Below are 19142 nucleotides of genomic sequence, written 5' to 3'. Positions count from 1 at the left end.
AAGCCCATTGCTTCTGACACTATGTGCTGGGCAGCTCCAGGGAGCGCTGTTCTCCACGCCCGTCATCCTAGACCTGTGTGGTCTTTACAACAACTTTCCAGCAGGGGGCAGCAGAGCTTCTTGAGGAAGGAAGCCCTTTCTCCCCAGGAAGTCACTGCTGGGCTAGGAGCTGGGCGGCCCACAGACCGTCTTTCCACCAGGGCACACCCGTGGCCACCGGGTTGACACTGACTCATGGTGGCTCCACGTGTGTCAAAGAAGAACTATGCTCCATCTTTTTTTTTAAGTTCAAATGTACTTTATTTCGTCAGTAATGCAGTATTTTAATGGGTACCCTGTGATTTTACTTGGCATCAATTCGAAGCTGGTTTTGAAACAATTCCGTGTTAGACCATCAGCCGGTTTGGTGATTGATCTTCCCATTCCTTTGGGGTGACTCTGCCAACAGGGGCGGCTTCTATTCTAGTCCAGTTGTGTTGCTGTGTATGTCCATACAGTGACACAGAGTAGCTCCCCCACTAATCCAGCACCACCGTATCTGTCAAGAACATCAGGTGCACATTTCTGGTGGCTCTGCCTTGCCCTGGTTTGCCGAATGCTTCAAACTTGAAGACGACTTAGTGCGTTCCTGGCCAAGGGAAACATGGTGAAACAGTAAACAGAACTGTGGCGGCTAGTGGCGATTTCACATCTGGTACCCTTGTAAAGACTCCGTAGGTCTTTCGATGGTTGATTTGTTTGGAAGGAGATCACCAGGTCTTTCTTCTGAGGCACCTCTGAATGGCCTCGAACCTCCACCCTTTCAGTTAGCAGACAAGCACACTGACAGTTGCACCACCCAGGGACTCCTTTGGGCAGGGCAGGAGTCTAGTAAAGTTCCCTGCTATGGGCAGGCTTCTGCCCGGGACCAGTATCAGGAGGCCTGATCTCCAGTCCAGTCCTGCCCCCACCTTGCATGGTCCTGGGCTGGTCACTTCACTTTCTGTTGAGAAGGAAGGGGTGTCGAGAGGCGGCCATGATATCGGAAGAGGCTCCTGGGATAACCAGAGCACGATTGCAGCGGCCAGTGTCTGGGAAGGAATTACAGTATAAATATTGAAGGAGAGCAATGACGGGAATGTGTCAGAGGAGGGAACCTTCTAGAAGCAGCAAGTGAAGGACCCCCTCTAAAGCCAGAGAAGTTTTCCAGATGGCTCTTGGCTTGCGCTGGTTCCTGGCTGCGTCTCACTGAAGCCAGGCCTGATTTCCCCCGGGGGTTGTCACTTGTTTGTCTCGGGGTCACATGACATCATTCCTGGGCCCCTAGGAAGTGGGAGGTGCTCTAGCCTCTTCCCTGCCCTAGGGACCTTCACAAAAGGCTGGGGTGAATGCTGGTGGGATGAGGGGTGACCCACAACCTTGGGAGCAGAGGCTGGGGTGGGAAGGACTTGAAACAGGGTCTGTCCTGGATGCAAGTCTTTCTGGGCTTAGTGCTAGATGACAGCAATGCTGCCACTACCGGCCCCACCTCCTGCACCCCTTGTCCCTTACCAAGTGCACGCTGTGTGCTGGACACGTCCGACACCTCACATGATGAGGTTACAGTCTCCCATAACCATCTTGTGAGGTGATGTTATTATCGCTACTTGACAGATAAACCGAGCGAGTCTTGGTGAGGCCAAGTAATGTTCCGTAGCACGTGGGGTTCAAGGCCGGGGCTCTGGCTCCAAAGTCCCCTGTGGGGTGCCTTGGCGAGCCCTCCACTGTTCAGTTGTTGTTGTTATTGTGTGCCATCAAGTGGGACCAACTCATAGCGACCCCTCCTTGGGTTTCCGAGGCAGTATCACTACGGAAGTAGATTGCCCCACCTTCTTTCCGAGGAGTGGCCGGTGGGTTTGAACCGCCAGCCTTCTGGTTAGCAGTCAAGTGCCTGTTCAGAGTGAGTCTTAAAACCCGTTGTCACTGAGTCAGTTCCGACTCACAGCGCCCCTAGAGGACAGACTGGAACTGCCCCACAGGGTCTCCAAGGTTGTCCGTCTTTGTGGAAGCAAAGCCCAAACCACACCCAGTGCCATAGAGTCTATTCCGACTCACAGCACCCCTAGAGGACAGACTGGAACTGCCCACAGGGTCTCCAAGGTTGTCATCTTTGCAGAAGCAAGGTCCATATTAAACCCACTGCTGCCAAGTCGATTCTGACTCACAGCACCCCTATAGGACAGAGTAGAACTACCCCACAGGATTCCCAAGGCTGTAAATCTTTACAGAAGCACTGCCTCATCTTCCACAGAGCAGCTGGGGTTTGAACAGTCAACGCTTCAGTTAGTATTTAACCACGACTCAACCAGGGCTCCTTATAGTAGGTCTTCACTTAAAAGAAAAAAAAAAAAAACCACACTCACTGGCGCTGAGTTGATTCTGACTCATAGTGACCTCCATTGGGTTTCTGAGGCTATAAATCTTTACAGAAATAGATTGCCCCATCTTCCTTCTGTGGAGCAGCTGGTGGGTTTGAACTTCTAACCTTCTGGTTAGCAGTCAAATGCCTATCCCCTATGCCACCAGAGCTCCCTAGAGTAGGTGTTAGGGGCTGCATTTCCAGCATGAGTCCCCCTGCTCACCCTGGTGGTGGCAACCATATCCGCCAAGGCTTCCTAATCTCTTGAACCAGCTGGGACTATGCTAGATAAGGGTCTGTCACTCCTGGTGGGGGCCAGCAGCTTTGGCCCTGTTCACGGGGATGGCTGGGAGCTGGAGGGCAAGTGGAGCCCTGGGGAGGCAGGTCTGTCCCCTGTGATGCTCAGCCAGAGAGAAAGCTGTGAGCGAGACCACCTTCCCCCACCTGGCTGAGCCATGTTGGATTGGCCTCCGTAAGCTGCCTTAGGGCTGTCACACACAAAGTACCGCAAGCTTGGGGGCCTAAAACAACAAGAGTTATTCTCTCACAGTCCTGGAGGCCAGAAGTCTGAGCTGGGGTGTTCCTCCAAAGGCTCTAGAGGGGGACCCTTCCTTGTCTCCTCCCCCTTCTGGTGGCCCAGGTGACCTTGGCTGGTGGCAGCATCACTCCAAACTGCACTTCCATCTGCACACAGGCATCTTCTTTCTGCACACTCTGTGCCTCTTCTCCTCTTCCTATAAGGACACAAGCCGTATTAGATTAGGGCCCACCCTCATAAACCCCCTCTCAATTAATTAAGGGGCACCCTTCAATGAGATGGATTGACATAGTGGCTGAAACAGTGGGCTCAAGCATGATGACAGTTATGAGGATGGGGCAGGACCAGGCCATGTTTTGTCCTGTTGTCCATAAGGTCACTGTGAGCTGGAGTTGACTCCACTGCACCTAACAATAACCTTCAACAACAGCAACTTAATTCCATCTGCAAAGACTGTATTTCCAAACAAGGCCACACTCGCAGATGTGGGGGTTGGAGGTTTAGGACTTCGACAGATTTTGAGGACACACACAGTTCAATCCATGGTGGCCTTTAATCGGGGGCTCTCCAGGGGCTAGCTAATCACCCACAGGGGACATCTCAGCCTGTCTGCAAAGACTTCTCCTGTCCCATCTGCCTGCTCAGCATAACCCCTCCCTTCCCGAGCTGACCTGGTCTTTTCGTTTTGGGCACAGAGGGTCATGCCATGTGGACATATAGTCTGGCCTGGAGGTTTAGACGTGGAACAGTGAACAGGCATGGCATTGCATGACAGGGGGGCCGTGCTCAGAGGCCTGGAGGGAGCCCGGGGGCAGGGGTAAGAGACCCGCCCTCATTGGTGGACTCCACAGACACAGATTGAGCTACTGGGCCACAAAGTCAAGTCACACAAGCTCCTTCCGTCACGGAGCCCCCAGACCAGTGTGGGAGACAGAGCATCATCCGCTGGCAGGTCGTTTTCAGGGTGCTGGATGGAACTGCTCGGAGCCACCACTGGCCAAGGACATGCGCTTTAGATGGTGCTACGGTTGGTGCCAGCAGACAGAACTGACTCATTCAGACTGCGGTGTTGGTGAAGAATCTTGAATATACCATTGGCTGCCAAAAACCGAACAAATCCCTCATAGAAGAAACATATCCAGAATGCTGCTTAGAGAAAAAGATGGTGAGACTTAAGCTCCTTTACTGTGGACATCAATCCGGAAACCAGTCAGGGAAGACCAGCCACTGGCAAAGGACGTAATGGTTGGGAAGGCGGAGGGTTGGTGAACACAGAGGAGACCCTCATGAGGTGGGTTGACACGTGGCCGCAGCGTGGCCTCAAACACACCAGCGATCATGCAGGTGGTGCAGGCCAGGCGGCGTTTCATTCGGTTATCCCTAAGGTCGCCACGAGTCAGAACCAAGTCAACATCAACTAACAACAAGCAACGCTATTGTTGGTGCCACTGCCTTCCCAGATAAGCCTCTGCCAATCTTCAGGGTGATCTGGGCTACGCTGTGTCCCCTCTCAGGGCCTCATTTCTGCCATCAATGAATAAAAACAAATGTTTGTGATCTTTATGGTAAAATGCTTCATGGAGACAATCGTGGTACAAGGAGGGGCTGGTGACGAGTCTCTCTGGGGACCAGAAGGGTCAGGGAGGGCTTCATTAGGCACGTGTTTCTTGAGAAGAGACGGGACTGGATGACAGCTCTCTTAGGAGGGGGCACAGCCCGGTTACTGAGGGCCCTCCCAGCATCTGCATACCCCTTGGGACAGACTGCTCTGCACACCATCGAAGCCCAGCTGCCCGTGTGTCACGGGACCTTCCACTCCTGTGTCCCCCCCCTCCCCCCACAGCCAACCAAGTTCATGGTGGGTACCGAACAGGGCATCGTCATCTCCTGCAACCGCAAGGGCAAGACGCCCGCCGAGAAGATCGTGTGCACCTTCTCGGGCCACCACGGCCCCATCTACGCCCTCCAGAGGAACCCCTTCTACCCCAAGAACTTCCTGACCGTTGGGGACTGGACGGCCCGCATCTGGTCTGAAGACAGCCGGGAGTCCTCCATCATGTGGACCAAGTAAGTGCGGAGGTGGGGCATGGGGTGCAGATGGGGGGGGTCCATCATAAAACAGAGAATCACTCCGCCCTTTCCAGCCCATCTACAAACACCGGACCTTGCGGTCATTAACCAGTTTGCAGAGTAATAGCTCGGTGCGGAGGTTCTGGGTGGAAGTGGAACCCTTGCTCAAAACTTTTGGAGCCCTCCTGACATGCTTGGATCCTGCAGGTGACTGCAGGCTGCCGGGTTGCGCTGAAGGAGAGAAGAAGGTGTGAGTGTTGGGTGAAGCGCTCTCTCCCTGGGCCTTTCTCAGGACTTGCCCCTAGGGGGAGCTGGGGAGCCCGTGCTCTGTGGCCCGGGTTCTCCCTGCTCCGGCCTGCGTAGAGTTGAACACGTTTGTCAGGTACATAGGTTGGCTGTGAGCCAGTTCCACTTGACAGCTCCTAACAGCAACAGCAGGTGAAAATGCAGGACGCCCCGTCAAATCTGAATTTCATGCAAACAGTGATTTTTTTCAGTATAAGTATTTCCCACGCAATATTTGGGCCACACTTACACTAAAATAGTATTTGTTGTTTGTCTGCAAATGAAATTGGATGGCTGCCCTGTGGTTTCCTGCACATCCCTACCCCAGGGCATCCCCTCAACCTACGTGGCCTCTTCTTTTAGAGAGACCTGAAAATCTCAAGGCCTGTAACTCAGAAATCTCTGGAAGGTTCCATTTTTTTTGATCTCTTCTCCCACTTTGGCCTGGCTGTCGACAAGCCTAGTGTTCTGGTTCCCTAGTGCCACTCTGACAGGAATCTACCACAAATGGGATGGCTTGAAGAAATGGAAGTTTATTCTCTTACAGTTTGGGAGGCTAGAAGTCTATGTTCAAAGTGCCAGGGTCTAGGGACTGGGAGAAAGCCCCTCAGCCTTGGGCTTCAGCTCTGCCTCCTGCTCCTGGCCCACTGAAGCTAGAGGCTTTTCTTCACTCAGACAGCTGCTGGCTGCTGAGGCTGACAAGCCCAAGGTTGGCAAGTAACAAGGCACAGTCCTGATGTTACCAAACCACAGGGCAGGCCATTTATTCAAGCCCATTGAAAGTCCCAAGGTCGGCAGAGTGTGGGGGGCTGCTGAACGACACGGCTACATGCAGAGTCCAAGCGTGCCATAGGCTAGAGCCTATCCCCAAGGCTTCTCCTTATATGCAGGAAGCAGACCACATTCCAAAGGCAGCTACTCAGCTGCTTGTGGTAGATCCCACCATGGAGCTGATTGCCGATCTCATCGTGGGGAATAGCTACCTCCAGCTGCCCAGCCACTCAACCAGGCCCAGCCAAGGTGACACACAACTTTAACTACCACACCTCGTTGCAAAGGAGGCTGGGAATAGAGTCTCCGGCATGGCCGCCACAGGCCCAGCCACTGCTGTATTGCCGTGAAGGTTGCATAAAATCAGTCTCCACCACGTGTGTGTTTATTTAAAAAGTATTCCATCTTTACTGCAGAAACTTTAGAAAATCTAGATTCAACCAAGAAGGGAATATAATGCTCTGCTATTCGACGTTGTACACTTTTCTGGGCACATGCTTCCTGTAACTCCTTTCAGCCAAGCCACAGAGCTGGGGGACGGGACCTGAGCCAGCAACAACCATCTGTTCCCAGAGCTGACCAGAGCAGGGTGCTGTCCACTCAGGACTGACCTGTGGCGGCCCTGTGTGTGTCACAGGAGACCTGGGCCAAGTGGGGTCTCAATGGCTGCATTGGGAAGCAGATCACCATGTCTCTCTTCTGAGGCACTTCTAAGTAGACTCGAACCACCAACCTTTAGATTGAGAGTGTTAACTGTTTGCTCTGGAGCCCCATGGCGGGGATTCCAGCTACGGAGAAATACCAGCACTGAGCCAACCTGAGGAAACACCATCCCAAACCCAAACCAAACCTCCTGCTGTCTAGTAGATTCTTTCTCCTGGCGACCCTACAGGACAGAGGAGAACTGCCCCCATAGGATTTCTGAGACTGTAAGTCTTTACAGAAGCAGACTGCCACATCTTTCCCCCATGGAGTGGCTGGTGAGTTTGAACTGCTGACCTTTCAATTGGCAGCCAAGTGCTTTAACCACTGCACCACTAGGGCTCCTGAGACCATCCCAGAGTCCTTTAAAATGCAGCCCATGAGTGGTGGGCAGGTGAGGTTTCAATGGGTACACATCAGACATAAGGAAGAGATTCTTGCTTCTTCAGGCTTGGAGACCCTGGGGCCTGGGGTGTGAACAGAACTGTGGATATGTAGTCTCTCCTTCTGCCTGTCCCCACTGGCCTCTGACCTGTGCCCACTGCCCACAGGTACCACATGGCTTACCTTACCGATGGCGCCTGGAGCCCTGTGAGGCCGGCAGTTTTCTTCACTACCAAGATGGATGGAACCCTGGACATCTGGGATTTCGTGTTCAAGCAGTGTGACCCCGCCCTAAGCCTGAAGGTCAAGTCCACCCTCCTGTTCACCCAGGCCCTAAGTTAGCTGGGGCTTCTCTGAAGCAGGAACCCTGGCTAGGGATGCATTTGAGAGTGGTGTGCACATCTGTACATGCATGGGTTCGCATGTCGCTGGGTTTGAGGGTCTCTTGGGAAGGCCCATGCTGGCTGATACCACTGTGCCTTTGGAAGAGTTTGTTCCTAGGAAGGTGAGTGCCTTGGTCTGGGGAACTTGCACCCCTAGGGGCATAGCAACATCACCTGGGCCCCCCCCACCCTTTTTTTCCTAGTTCTCTCTCTCTTTTTTTTTTTTTATTGTGACTTAGGTGAAAGTTTGCCGAGCCAATTCATTTTCCATACAGCAGTTCGTACATATGGCATTGACTGCAATTCTCCACAATGTAACAGCCAGTTGATCTTGATGTCCCCTACAACCATGGTACTGAGCCCATAGGTCTACCTACTCGCTCTCTCCGGGTAGCCGGCTGTGGCCAAAAGTGACCACAACTTTGTCCCTTGTCAATTCTACTATACACCCAAACATTCTTATAGCACACATAAATATGCTTGTAGAAACATTGTTTGCCAGCACTACACATGGCCATGGGCACACTTCCCCCTGCCTAGACATACCTAATAGTTCAGCCTATCCACCCATCTATCCACCTGTAGATCAATGCTTACCATCACTGACGATGCAGTCCTGTACATGCAAAAGGGTTCATCTTTGTTGTCTGTACCTCCCACGTACCTCTCTCTGTCTTCCTCTTCCTCGGTGCCACCATGTTGATTGCTCACATTTGGGACATTGCTGGACCATTTTTTAAAATTAAAAAGCTGATGCTTGCTCCCCCAGCCCCCAGACCTAGTTTTCATAATCCTTGGAGTGGCCCTTACAGTGACCCTCCAAGCCTGAGTCTGTCCTGGACCCCGGGCCAGAGCTGGGATGCGCTGGTATGGGGCCATGGTGGGTGGGGTAGGTGGGAGCCTTGGGAGGCGTGTGGGGCTGGAGTGAAGGGTGGGAGGTGGGAGGTGAGGCTGATGGAGAAGAGTCTTGACCAAGATCTCAGTGTTTGACCGACCTTCCTCCTGTGGGGCACAGGCAGTCCTGAGGGCGTCTGAACAGGGCAGCTTGGCTAATCAGACAAACATAACTTTTGTCTTCTCCCCTCTCTACCCCCTCCAACAGGTGTGTGACGAGGCCCTCTTCTGCCTCCGGGTGCAGGACAACGGATGTCTCACCGCCTGTGGCTCCCAGTTGGGGACAACCACCCTGCTGGAGGTCTCACATGGGCTCTCCACTCTCCAGAGGAATGAGAAGAACATAGCATCCTCTGTAAGAGCTGATGCAGGGGCTAGGCCCCTCTGCTCATGTCTGACCCAGCCCCACGGCCGCACAGGCCACTCAGTAAACCCACGTCCCCTCCTGCCTACCTGCGGGGAGATGCATGAATGTTTCAGGGGGAATCCCGGTGGCCTGGAATCGGCATTGTTGCTGGTTGCACTGTTAGAACATGACTTCACTCAGCTGGGAGCTAGGAGACCCTGGGCAGATCTCTTCCCTCCTCTGGGCTTCAGCTTTTGGGCTCTAAAAACAAGTGGCTTCACTAGGTTAGTTTGTCTCATTTCAGACTGTACATATTGTTAGTACATTGTTAGTTGCCATCCAGTCGATTGTGACACACGACGACCCCGTGTGTGCAGAGTAGGGCTGTTCCACGGGGTTTTCAACGCTGTGACCTTTCAGAAGCCCATCACCAGGCCTATCTTCCCAGATGCCTGGATAGCTTTGAACCGCCAACCTTTCAGCTAGTAGTTAAAAGTTTAACCGTTCGCATCACCCCAGGACACACACACACATCTACGCACATGCATGTACATATATATGTGTGTATAGACGTGCACACGCACACACACACATATGCATGTATAACTTGCCCCTTTCAAACAAAAGCAGAATGCCGGTAGAGAATACCAGTGGCAGGAGCTGCCATTGCAGACTGGGCGTGGGGGGCTGCAAGTCCTGGGGACACCTCCCCGGGGCCATGGGGCACTCTGAGAACCGACAACCCCTGGTGCCCTGGTGAGGCCCTGAGAGAGCCTCCTGCCCTGCCTCGGAGTGGTCTCTCCATTGAGCTGGTGCTTTCGTGGGCCCAAGGCCGCCACGTTGCTCAGCTCCAGTCTATGTATTTGGCTTCCTTTGAATGGGGAAATCCAGTTCTGCTCCTCTTGGCTTCTGACCCCGAAATCAGCCCTGCGCACAAACCTCTTTAAGGGTTGCCTTGCATGATGCAAGGAACGCTCTGTAAAATTCCAGCCTGGCCACCATGCCGGGAGCCGCAGACTGCCCACGTTTCTCCACCGGCCTCTCTGTCCCTCTGTGCCCAGATATTTGAACGTGAGACCCGGCGGGAGAAGATCCTGGAGGCCAGGCACCGGGAGATGCGACTGAAGGAGAAGGGCAGGGCCGAGGGCAAGGAGGAGGGCCTGGTGGAGGAGGAGACTGCTGTAGACCTGGAGGAGCTGGTCTCCAAGGCCGAGGAGGAGTTCTTCAACGTCATCTTCACAGAGCTGAAGAGGAAGGAGAAGGACGTCATGAAGAAGTCAAAGCCTGTAGGGCCATAGCAGGGCCTGGCGGGCTGGGGGCGGGGAGCATAGTTCCTGGGCTCAGCTCCGCTGGCTAACTTCCAGGTGGTCTTGAACCTTGCCTAAGCCTTGAAGATGGACCTTAGTTTGTACATCTGGCAAGTGGGAGGAATTGCTCCAATCCTCCAAGACTATCCTAAGTCTCCTTGGGAACAGTCACTGGGTCCATGTTGGGGTCCATGTTTATGTTTGCCTCTCCCCATCCTGGGGGCACCATGAATGTTCATGCCAACACACTGAGTGAGGGTTTGGGGAGTAAGTGCGTTATTTGACACGAGTGAGCTTTGAGGTCCCCAGAGGAAATGGGCCATGAACACCACAGGGTGTGTTGCCCTGGCTCCCCCAGTGCATCTGTCTGCTCATGGCTCCAGCTTTGAGTCGTCTCACCTGGGCTGGCCATCTCGCTTCTTGGTTCCTTAGTTTTCCAGTGGGAAAATGAGGAGAGCTACAAAGATGGCGTCTGGCCACCTCCCAGACCCTCTTCTATCAGAGAACAAAGAAAGAAAGAATGGTGTCAGGATAGGCCACTGCCTTTAGGGACCCACAGACACGATGCCAAGATGTGAACGAGCAACAGGACAGCATGGGAAGGAGAAGAACCAGGGAGTGTCTGCTGGTATCTGGCCTTCTGAACGGGGCTGGCCACATAATTTGTGGGAGCTCTGGTAGCATAGTGCCTAAGGCACTTGACTGCTAACCAGAAGGCTGGTGGTTCCAACCCACCAGCCACTCCTCAGAAGGAAGATGGGGCAATCGACTTCCGTAGTGATACTGCCTCGGAAACCCAAAGAGGGGTCGCTAGGAGTCGAGTCTGACTCCACGGCACATAACAAGAACAACAACATTACAAAATGAGAACGGGGGCCCATATGCAAAAACTACCAAGAATTTCAAGTTGGAAATAGCTGAGCATTATATCAAGCACAGGGCCCTGTGTAAGGACAAATGCTTCCTAGATGTTGGGCCCTGAGGCCTGTAATTCCAATCCTAGCCTCAGCCCTGCCAGGTATCATGCCCAGCTTACAGTCAAGGTGCCAAGACTCAAGAAGGAGGTGGCCCAGTCAGCAAGCAACAGAAGTAGGCTTTGTGACCCCAAGTCTGCCAGATCCCAAAGGCCATGCCCCCTCCCACGGACTCTGAGTCTCCACAGGCTGTCAGCACCACCTCAGGAAGTCCAGTGAGGAGGCTAGCCGCTGGTGGCCTCCAGGGGTTAACGTCCTGGAGAAAGGCCTGTCCGTCACCAACAGGTCTATGATGTCTTGTCTTGGTAGAGGCACAGTCTGGAGGAGGAGGAGGAGGAGATGGTGGACGGAGAGATGGAGGGAGAGGAAGAAGGGGATGAAGAGGAGGTACCAGCCTAGAAGGTCAGCCTTCACCGGCAGCCCTGCTGACACACGTGCCTTCCCTACCCACCTCCAGGGGTGTCCTGGGATTACAGGTGGGGCCTGGGCCCCTCCCTAAAGCATCACTATGGGAAGGGGGGCTGGGGGAGCACTGGGGGCCCTGGCCTGCCCCCTCCTCCCAAATCACTGGTCCACACTGACTTACTGGAGGAGATGGGCAACCCTTGGAGGGAGGGAAAAGGCAGGGTTTCTCCCCAAGCTGCTCCCCCATCAGTCTTGACCCCAACGCCACCAGTCCCAAGGCCACTGCACCTCCCCGCCTGGCCCTGGATGTCTTCTTTGATTCCTTGACAGTCATCTTCTTTCACAGTTTGCACAGCCTCCATGGGGCTTGTCTTAGTCATGCCAGGCCTTGGAAAGACCGAGGGGGCCTTCACTTCCCCCCATAGTGGCCTCTCCCGTCCACAATCAAGGCAAAACTGAGAAGTCGAGCCACTAAGAATTTATCCGTCACAGCCACTCCCCTGTCACTTTTGCACACAGGCGTGTCAGAGCTCTGAGCACAGGTCAGAGTGATCAGTGAAATGAGCGTGGTTACTCTCAAGTGCTGTCAAGTTTCCCATTCTCTTATTCTTGTAAGATTAAATGAACAAGGCCCACAGTGTGTGCTCATTACGCAGCCTGTGTCAGATCCTTGTGTTTCCTCACATCCTTCCTATACAGCTCCTGTGCGAGCTGAGCTCATGGTAGCCTTGTTTTAAAAAACCAGCCAAACCCACTGCCGGTGAGTGAACTCAGACACACAGTGCCCCTCAAGGACAGAAAAGAACTGCCCCACAGGATTTCCAAGGCTGTCAATCTTTACGGAAGCAAAGCCCAAACCAAACCCACTGCCGTGGAGTCGATTCCAACTTACAACGCCCCTGGAGGATAGATTATAACTGTCCCTTAGGGTTTCCAAGGCTGTCAGTCTTTACAGAAGCTGACTGCCTCATCTTTCTCCCTCAGAGTGGCTGGTGGATTTGAACCATTGACCTTTAGGTTAGCAGTTGAGTGCTTAACCACGGTGCCCCCAGGGCCCTTTATCCTTACTTTGCAGGGGAGGTAACGGAGTTCCAGGTAGAGGTGCAGGGGTGTGCTTGAGGTCACTGAGCAGGTGGGGGCAGAGCAGGGAAGGAGCCCAGGCAGGCTCCCTCCTGGACCCTGCATTGCTGTTGACTGTGGGCCGGGCAGTGGGCTGCCCTGGTGTCACTTTGACTCTATAGTGACAGAACAGTGATGGGGCAGGAAGGTATCTGTTCTGGTTCCCAGTGCCGCTCTGACAAGAACATACCACCAATGGGACAGCCTTCACAAACAGGAGTTTATTCTTAAAATTTGGAGGCTTCAAGTCCAAGTTCAAAGTGCCAGGCTCTAGAGGCTACATGCAGGGTCCAAGCATGCCATAGGCTAGAGACCATTCCCAAGGCTTCTCCTTATATACAGGAAGCAGACCACATTCCAAAGGCAGCTACTCAGCTACTTGTGGCAGATCCCACCATGGAGCTGATTGCCAGTCTCATCATGGGGAATAACTACCCCCAGCTGCCCAGCCACTCAACCAGGCCCAGCCAAGGTGACACACAAACATAACCACCACAGCATCTGAGAGCCAACTCTACCAGAAGTCCCCCAACATGGATCAGTCCATGGATGTCAGGTGATCCTGACAGGGTCCTAAATGCCCTCTGAAAAATGCCTGTATAAGAACAGGGGAGGGACCAGGGCCAGCTGCCCTTCCTGTCTGTCCCAGAGTTCTCTAGAAACAAGGCTAGTGAGATACACACACACGTGGGTTTGTTGTTGTCGTGGTTGTTAGGTGCCGTCGAGTCAGCTCCAACTCGTAGCGACTCTTTGGACAACGGAACGAAACACTGCCTGGTCCTGCACCAGCCTCACAGTCCTCGCTGTGTTTAAGCCCATTGTTGGAATCACTGTGTCAGTCAATTCATTGAGGGGCTTCCTCTTTTCACTGACCGTGTGCTTCACTGAGCATCACGGGCTTCTCCAGGGCCTGGTCCCTCCTGATGGTGTGACGAAAGTAAGCGAGAGAAAGTCTTCCCTTCATCCCTTCGAAGGGGCGTCTGGCTCCTTCTTATAAGACAGATTGGTTCATTCTTCTGGCAGTCCATGGTATGTTGAGCTTTCTTCTCTAACACTATAATAATTCAAATACATCAACTCTTTGTCAGTCTTCCTTACTCATTTTTCTGGTTACTTAATGCTGCTCTGACAGGAATATACCACAAATGGGATGCTTGAACAAACAGGAGTTTATTCTCTTATAGTTCAGGAGGCTAGAAGTTTGAGTTCAAAGTGCCAGGCTCTAGGGGCTGGGTGAAAGCCCCTCAGCCTTGGGCTTCAGCTCTGCCTCCTGCTCCTAGCCCACTGAAGCTAGAGGAATCTCTTCATTCAGACAGCTGCTGACTGCTGAGGCTGACAAACACAAGGTTGACAAGTAAAAAGGCACAGTTCCGATATTACCAAACCACATGGCGGGCCATTGATTCAAGTCCACTGAAAGTCCCAAGGTCAACAGAGCATGGCAGGCTGCTGAGCAATGACACAACTACATGCAGGATTCAAGAGTGCCATAAGCTAGAGACCGTTCCCAAAGCTACTACTTATAATATGGGAAGCAGACCACATCCCTAAAGCAGTTACTCAGCTGCTTGTGGTAGGTCCCACCATGGAGCTGATTGCCAGTCTCATCATGGGGCATAACTACCACCAGCTGCCCAGCCACTCAACCAAGCCCACCTAGTTGACACAGAACCTTAACCACCACATTCATTGTCCAGCTCTCGCATGCATATGAGGCAATTGAAAAATATATGGCTTGGGTCAGGTGCACCTTAGTCTTCAAAGTGACATCTTTGCTTTTTAACACTTTAAAGAGGTCTTTTGCAGCAAATCCGCCCTATGTAATACATCATTTGATTTCCTGACACACGCATAGACAGATACATAGATAAAGGTTTACTTCAAGGAATTGGCTCACGTGATTATAGGGGTGCTGGCAAGTCCCAGAATCCATAGGTCAGGTGACAGTCTGGAGACGCCTGCAGGTTCATGTCCCCAGATCTGAGATGAGGCGGTGGGAAGGCTGCAGTGTACCATCTGTCAGAATTACTTACAGTCTATTTCCAGCATTTACTTATAGGCAGAGCACATACATCCTAGAGAAACTCCTTTTTGACTGAGTGATTAGATTCTGTTATGAAACAGCAGCTGGACTAGTGTTTGGCCAGACGGCTGGGAACCAGCCAAGTTGACACAGAACATCAACCATCACAGAACCCGAAGGGGAAAGAACTGAGTAAACCTTGAGAGGACAGTACCTACAGGTCACGCGTGTTGGGTGCTTGCTCCGGGCCCCGCACTCTGGGCTTCATTTTCACAGTGACCCCAGGGATGAGATCTCTCCCTTCATCCTCGTGTTACAGGTAAGGCAGGTGAGGCACTGGGAGAAGAAGCAGTATGTCCAAGTGCAAGGGGCTTGAGGGGCACAGCGGCGACCTCAGTGCCAGCCTGGGCTCTAGAGCTCACGACCATATATGCTGCTCTCCCAGGTCTCCTGCCCCTCTGGGCCATGGGCAGAGGGCACTTGCGTCCCGCTCTGCAAACTCTCCAAAACCAGTTGCCCTGCATGCGATTCTGAGTCATGGTGACCCCTGTATGTCCCTATAGAATTGCACTCCATTGGGTTTTCAGTGGCTGCATTGTTGGAAGTAAATCACTGGGCTGGCCTTTCTTCCAAGACACCTATGGGTGGACCCAAGCCTCCAACATTCGTGCTAGCAGCTGTCTGTGTTAACCGTTTGCACCGCAGGGACCCCGTCCTGTGACAGACCCCTCACTGTGGAGGATGCAGGGAAGGGGGTTCTGGTACTGCTCCTGAAGCAGTGACTTTGCCCTCGGGGGGCATTTGGTAATCTCTGGAGACGATTTGGGCTGACACGCCTGTGGGGGAAGCTGGTGGCTTCTAGTGGGGAGAGGCTAGGGAGGCTGCTCGGCATCATAGCAGATACAAGGCAGCCCCCACTGCACGAGTTCTGCTGTCCAAGCAGTGAGCAGGCAAAAGGACAACTCCTGGACGGTCCCATCACATAAACAGTCTAAAATAGGCAAATGGCTGGAGACAAAAGGTGACTAGTGGTACCAGGGGCTGGGAGAACAGGCAGTTGTTGCTTGAGGGGCACTGAGATTCCATTGGGGGGGGATGAAAACATTTGGAAATGGACGGTGATGGTGGCACAACAGTGAATGTAATAATGTAATAACGTCACTCAATAGTCCACTTATAGTTATGGTGGAGATTTTATTTTACAGAGTTTACCACAATAATAGGAGCCCTGGTAGCGTAGTGCTTAAGGCACTTGACTGCTAATCAGAAGGCTGGCTGTTCAAACCCACCAGCCACTCCTCGGACAGAAGGTTGGGCGATCTACTGCCTCGGAAACCCAAGGAGGGATCACTATGAGGCGGGGCCAAATCAATGGCACATAACAACAATAACAATAACCACAATAATATTTCTTTTAAGTCAGTAGAGCCCAGGCTGCGTTAGGGAGGAATATCCCTCTCAGTGAAACACCCGAGAGAAGGCCCGGAAAGTCCAGGCTCTGTATGGCATTGACACGGGCACGTGGCTGGACCTGGTGAGATCTGGGCTGATAAGACTCAAGGGACGACATTCTTTTTTTTTTTTAATTTTTATTGTGATTTGGGTGAAAGTTTATAGAGCAAATTCATTTTCTATGTAGCTGTTCATGCACATTTGTCTCATGACATTGACTGCAGTCCCCACAGCGTAACAGCTCTTCCCGCTTCCTCCCTGCCGTCACCTCTTCCCTGAGTCCTTCTTTCCCGTCCTTCTTGCCCCCTGAGCTGTCTCCTTGTGCAAATACCGCCCTTCTGTTCTCCCACGATTGCTCGTTCTAAGGAGTGTATCAACTGACGTAAATGTTCACCCTGTATGCCTGTTGTTGTTTGGCTGGAAGCCACAAGGGTGAGTTCAATTCCAGACCTGAAGGGTAACTAGAGGCCACAGTCTGGGGGGTTCTTACCAGGCTCTATCAGACCAATAAACCTGGTCTTTTTTTTCTTTTTAATGATTTTGAGTTTTGTTCAACATTTTTCTCCCACTCTATCCAGGATCTCCTACACTGATCCTTTTCCGAGTAGTTGACGGGGTCATGTAGGCTGAGGTTCCCATGGTCCACTAGTCCCTTGGATGAATTGTTTCCATGCATCTTTGATTTTGTTCCACATTGTTCTCCAAGGGAGAACATTCTTTGGCTGAGCTAGAATGTTGACCTTTTGCTTGGACTTGGAAAGGTGAACCATCTGCTCCGGCCTGCAGACCCTTTGCTGCGCGTACAGAGCACCCATTGTGCTATGATGGCATTTGAGGAATGGGCCGTGGGAGACAAGGCAAGAGCCCTGCAGATGTCATTGGCAATGGGCTAAGGACACATGCAGTGCCCATCGTGGTCTTGTCCTTGTGGCCAACGACCTTCACCTGCTACCCACCTGCCTTATCCACTCCTTATTCACCTGCCTCGCTAGGACCCTGCTGCTTATTCTCCTGCAGTGGGAACCAGACAAAACTGTGATGAGTCATCAGCAAACCAGAGGCTGCAGGGGAATCCACACCCGTGGGCGTGGAATGTGGAATTTGAGGTCGAGCCGGGGGACAGGAACACACCAAGCAGGGCTGGGTGGTGGCAGAAGCCAGACCCAGGCTTGAGGTCCCACATGGCACACTCCTGGAGTGTGCCCCTCCTGTCTGAACTTATCCACTCAGCCAACTTGTGTACTACATGCGTCACTTAGCCCCTGACATTTCAGCTTGCAACAATGACAGCCCAGCCCACTATAGGGAGGCTCCTGTCCCAGCATTCCCTGCAGAGGGGTGGCCAGGTACTGGGCCCCAGAGCAGGGCTCCAAAGGAGGACGTCCAGGCCCTTTGCCAGGAATAAAATAAAGTGTAATATGGGGCTCAGGGGCCTCTGGGAGGGCACTGGCCCCAGGGGGAGGCAAAGGACAGGTGACAAGCCACCCACCAAGGTCAGCTTGGCTTCCCATACCAGTTCTTTCCTACCTCCCAGAGCTAGAGACCCAAGAGCAAGTGCCACTGTGGCTGAGGGCCTGGTGGGGAGCCTGGGACAGAAATGGGAACTGTACCTAGGAACCATGTTTTATGGAGCTTCCAGGCTTTGACGTCTGGACCAGTTCAGGCACTTACCAGCTGGGTGACTTTGCCCTCACTCACCAGGTGCCAGGTGCTAGCGATAGGAGAGGGAGTAGGCATGATCCAGCTCCCCTCTACCTTGGGTTCAACCTCTCAGCCAGTAATCCCAAAGATGGGAGAAAGCCCCTCCCTCTCAGTGTAACAAAATCTCAGGGAAAGGCACTGATTGGCTCAGTTCTGGTAACAGCTCATGCCCCTGGACCAATCACTGTGACCAAGGCCAAGCTCGGGTGGCATGTCTTATGTGTGGGGCTGTGGGTGGGATGGGATGCTGTCACAGGCTCCACCAGACCACGTGGAATGGAGGAGGGGCAGTTCTTCAAAGGAAAGGAGGAAGTGATGGGTAAGATGGGTTTGAAGAAGGAGTTAGCCAGATGAATAAGTGGACAGAGAAGAAGGTGGAAGGGGGCACGGCCAGGAGCTAATGAAGAGGAGAAACATTTGCAGAGGTAGAAGCTATAGGCTTAAGCATAGAGGTTGAAGAGAAAAAGGAAGTCAAAAGGCAGTAAGAAGAAGTGTCCTTGTCAGATACAGGGAAGTAAAGTGAAGGAAATTCTGGGATGGAGATAACTTTGGGATGAGTCTTCAAGTAAGATGAACTGGGGACCTCCCTGTTTAGAATCTTTGTGTGTGTGTGTGTGTGTGTGTATGTGAGAGATTTGGGTGAAATTTTACAGAGCAAGTTCATTTTCCATAGACATTTTGTTTTATGACATTGATTATAATCCCCATAATGTAATAGCTCTCTTCCCACTTCTGCCCTGTGGTTACCTTTTTCCCTGTGTCCTTCTTTCCTATGCATCCCTGCCCTCTGAGCTATCTCCCTATGCAGACACTGCCCTTCTGATCTCCCATGGCTGGTTGTTCTAAGCAGTGTACCTACCTGGCATAATTGTTCCCTTATAGGGCTGTCCTTTGGCTGGAAGCCATGGGAGTGAGTTCAATTCTAGGCCTGAAGGGTGATTAGGGGCCATAGCTTCAGGGATTTCACTGGTCTCTATTAGACCAGTAAGTCTGGTCTTTTTATGATTTTTAGTTTTGTTCCACATTTTTCTCCCAGGATGTCCTACACTGATCATTTTCTGAGTAGTTGACAGGGTCATGTAGGCTGAGGTTCCTATGGTCCACTAGTCCCTTGCACTAATTGTTTCCATCCATCTTTGATTTTCTTCATTCTTCTTTGGTCTGGATGAGGGCAAACCAATTGTTGAATCTTAGATGGTCGATCACAAGTTTTTAAGACTCCAGTTCAGCAAGTGGCTACTCACCAAAGTAGGACGTAGAACAATGTTTTTGTATAGTATGTCAATTGAGCTTATTGTTTCCTGGAACCATGGTCCCAAGCCCATGGTCTCAGTGACTCACTCCCTCAAGGTGTTTGGCTATGGCTAAAAAATTATCATAACTTTACCCTCTTGTTAGCTCTATTTTATAT

The 19142-nt window shown here is 52.3% G+C and overlaps 1 protein-coding gene across 1 annotated transcript in view; it reads left to right on the top strand.

The window, feature by feature from the left end:
• The window catches only part of DNAI2 (dynein axonemal intermediate chain 2), a 22620-nt gene extending 11190 nt beyond the window's left edge, over positions 1-11430 (top strand). The window contains exons 3-8 of the mRNA XM_042783535.1: positions 4759-4982; positions 7295-7430; positions 8613-8759; positions 9812-10036; positions 10607-10675; positions 11341-11430. Coding sequence (XP_042639469.1) covers positions 4759-4982; positions 7295-7430; positions 8613-8759; positions 9812-10036; positions 10607-10675; positions 11341-11430 — 891 coding nt within the window. The remainder of the gene's footprint in view (positions 1-4758; positions 4983-7294; positions 7431-8612; positions 8760-9811; positions 10037-10606; positions 10676-11340) is intronic.
• Positions 11431-19142: the final 7712 nt, after the last annotated feature.

The sequence above is a fragment of the Orycteropus afer genome, unplaced genomic scaffold, assembly GCF_000298275.1.
Source record: "Orycteropus afer afer isolate SDZICR_OR568_19922 unplaced genomic scaffold, OryAfe1.0 scaffold00018, whole genome shotgun sequence".
Classification (NCBI taxonomy): domain Eukaryota; kingdom Metazoa; phylum Chordata; class Mammalia; order Tubulidentata; family Orycteropodidae; genus Orycteropus; species Orycteropus afer.
The sequence above is the reverse complement of the archived record's forward strand: the minus strand, read 5'-3'. Positions and strand labels throughout refer to the sequence as shown.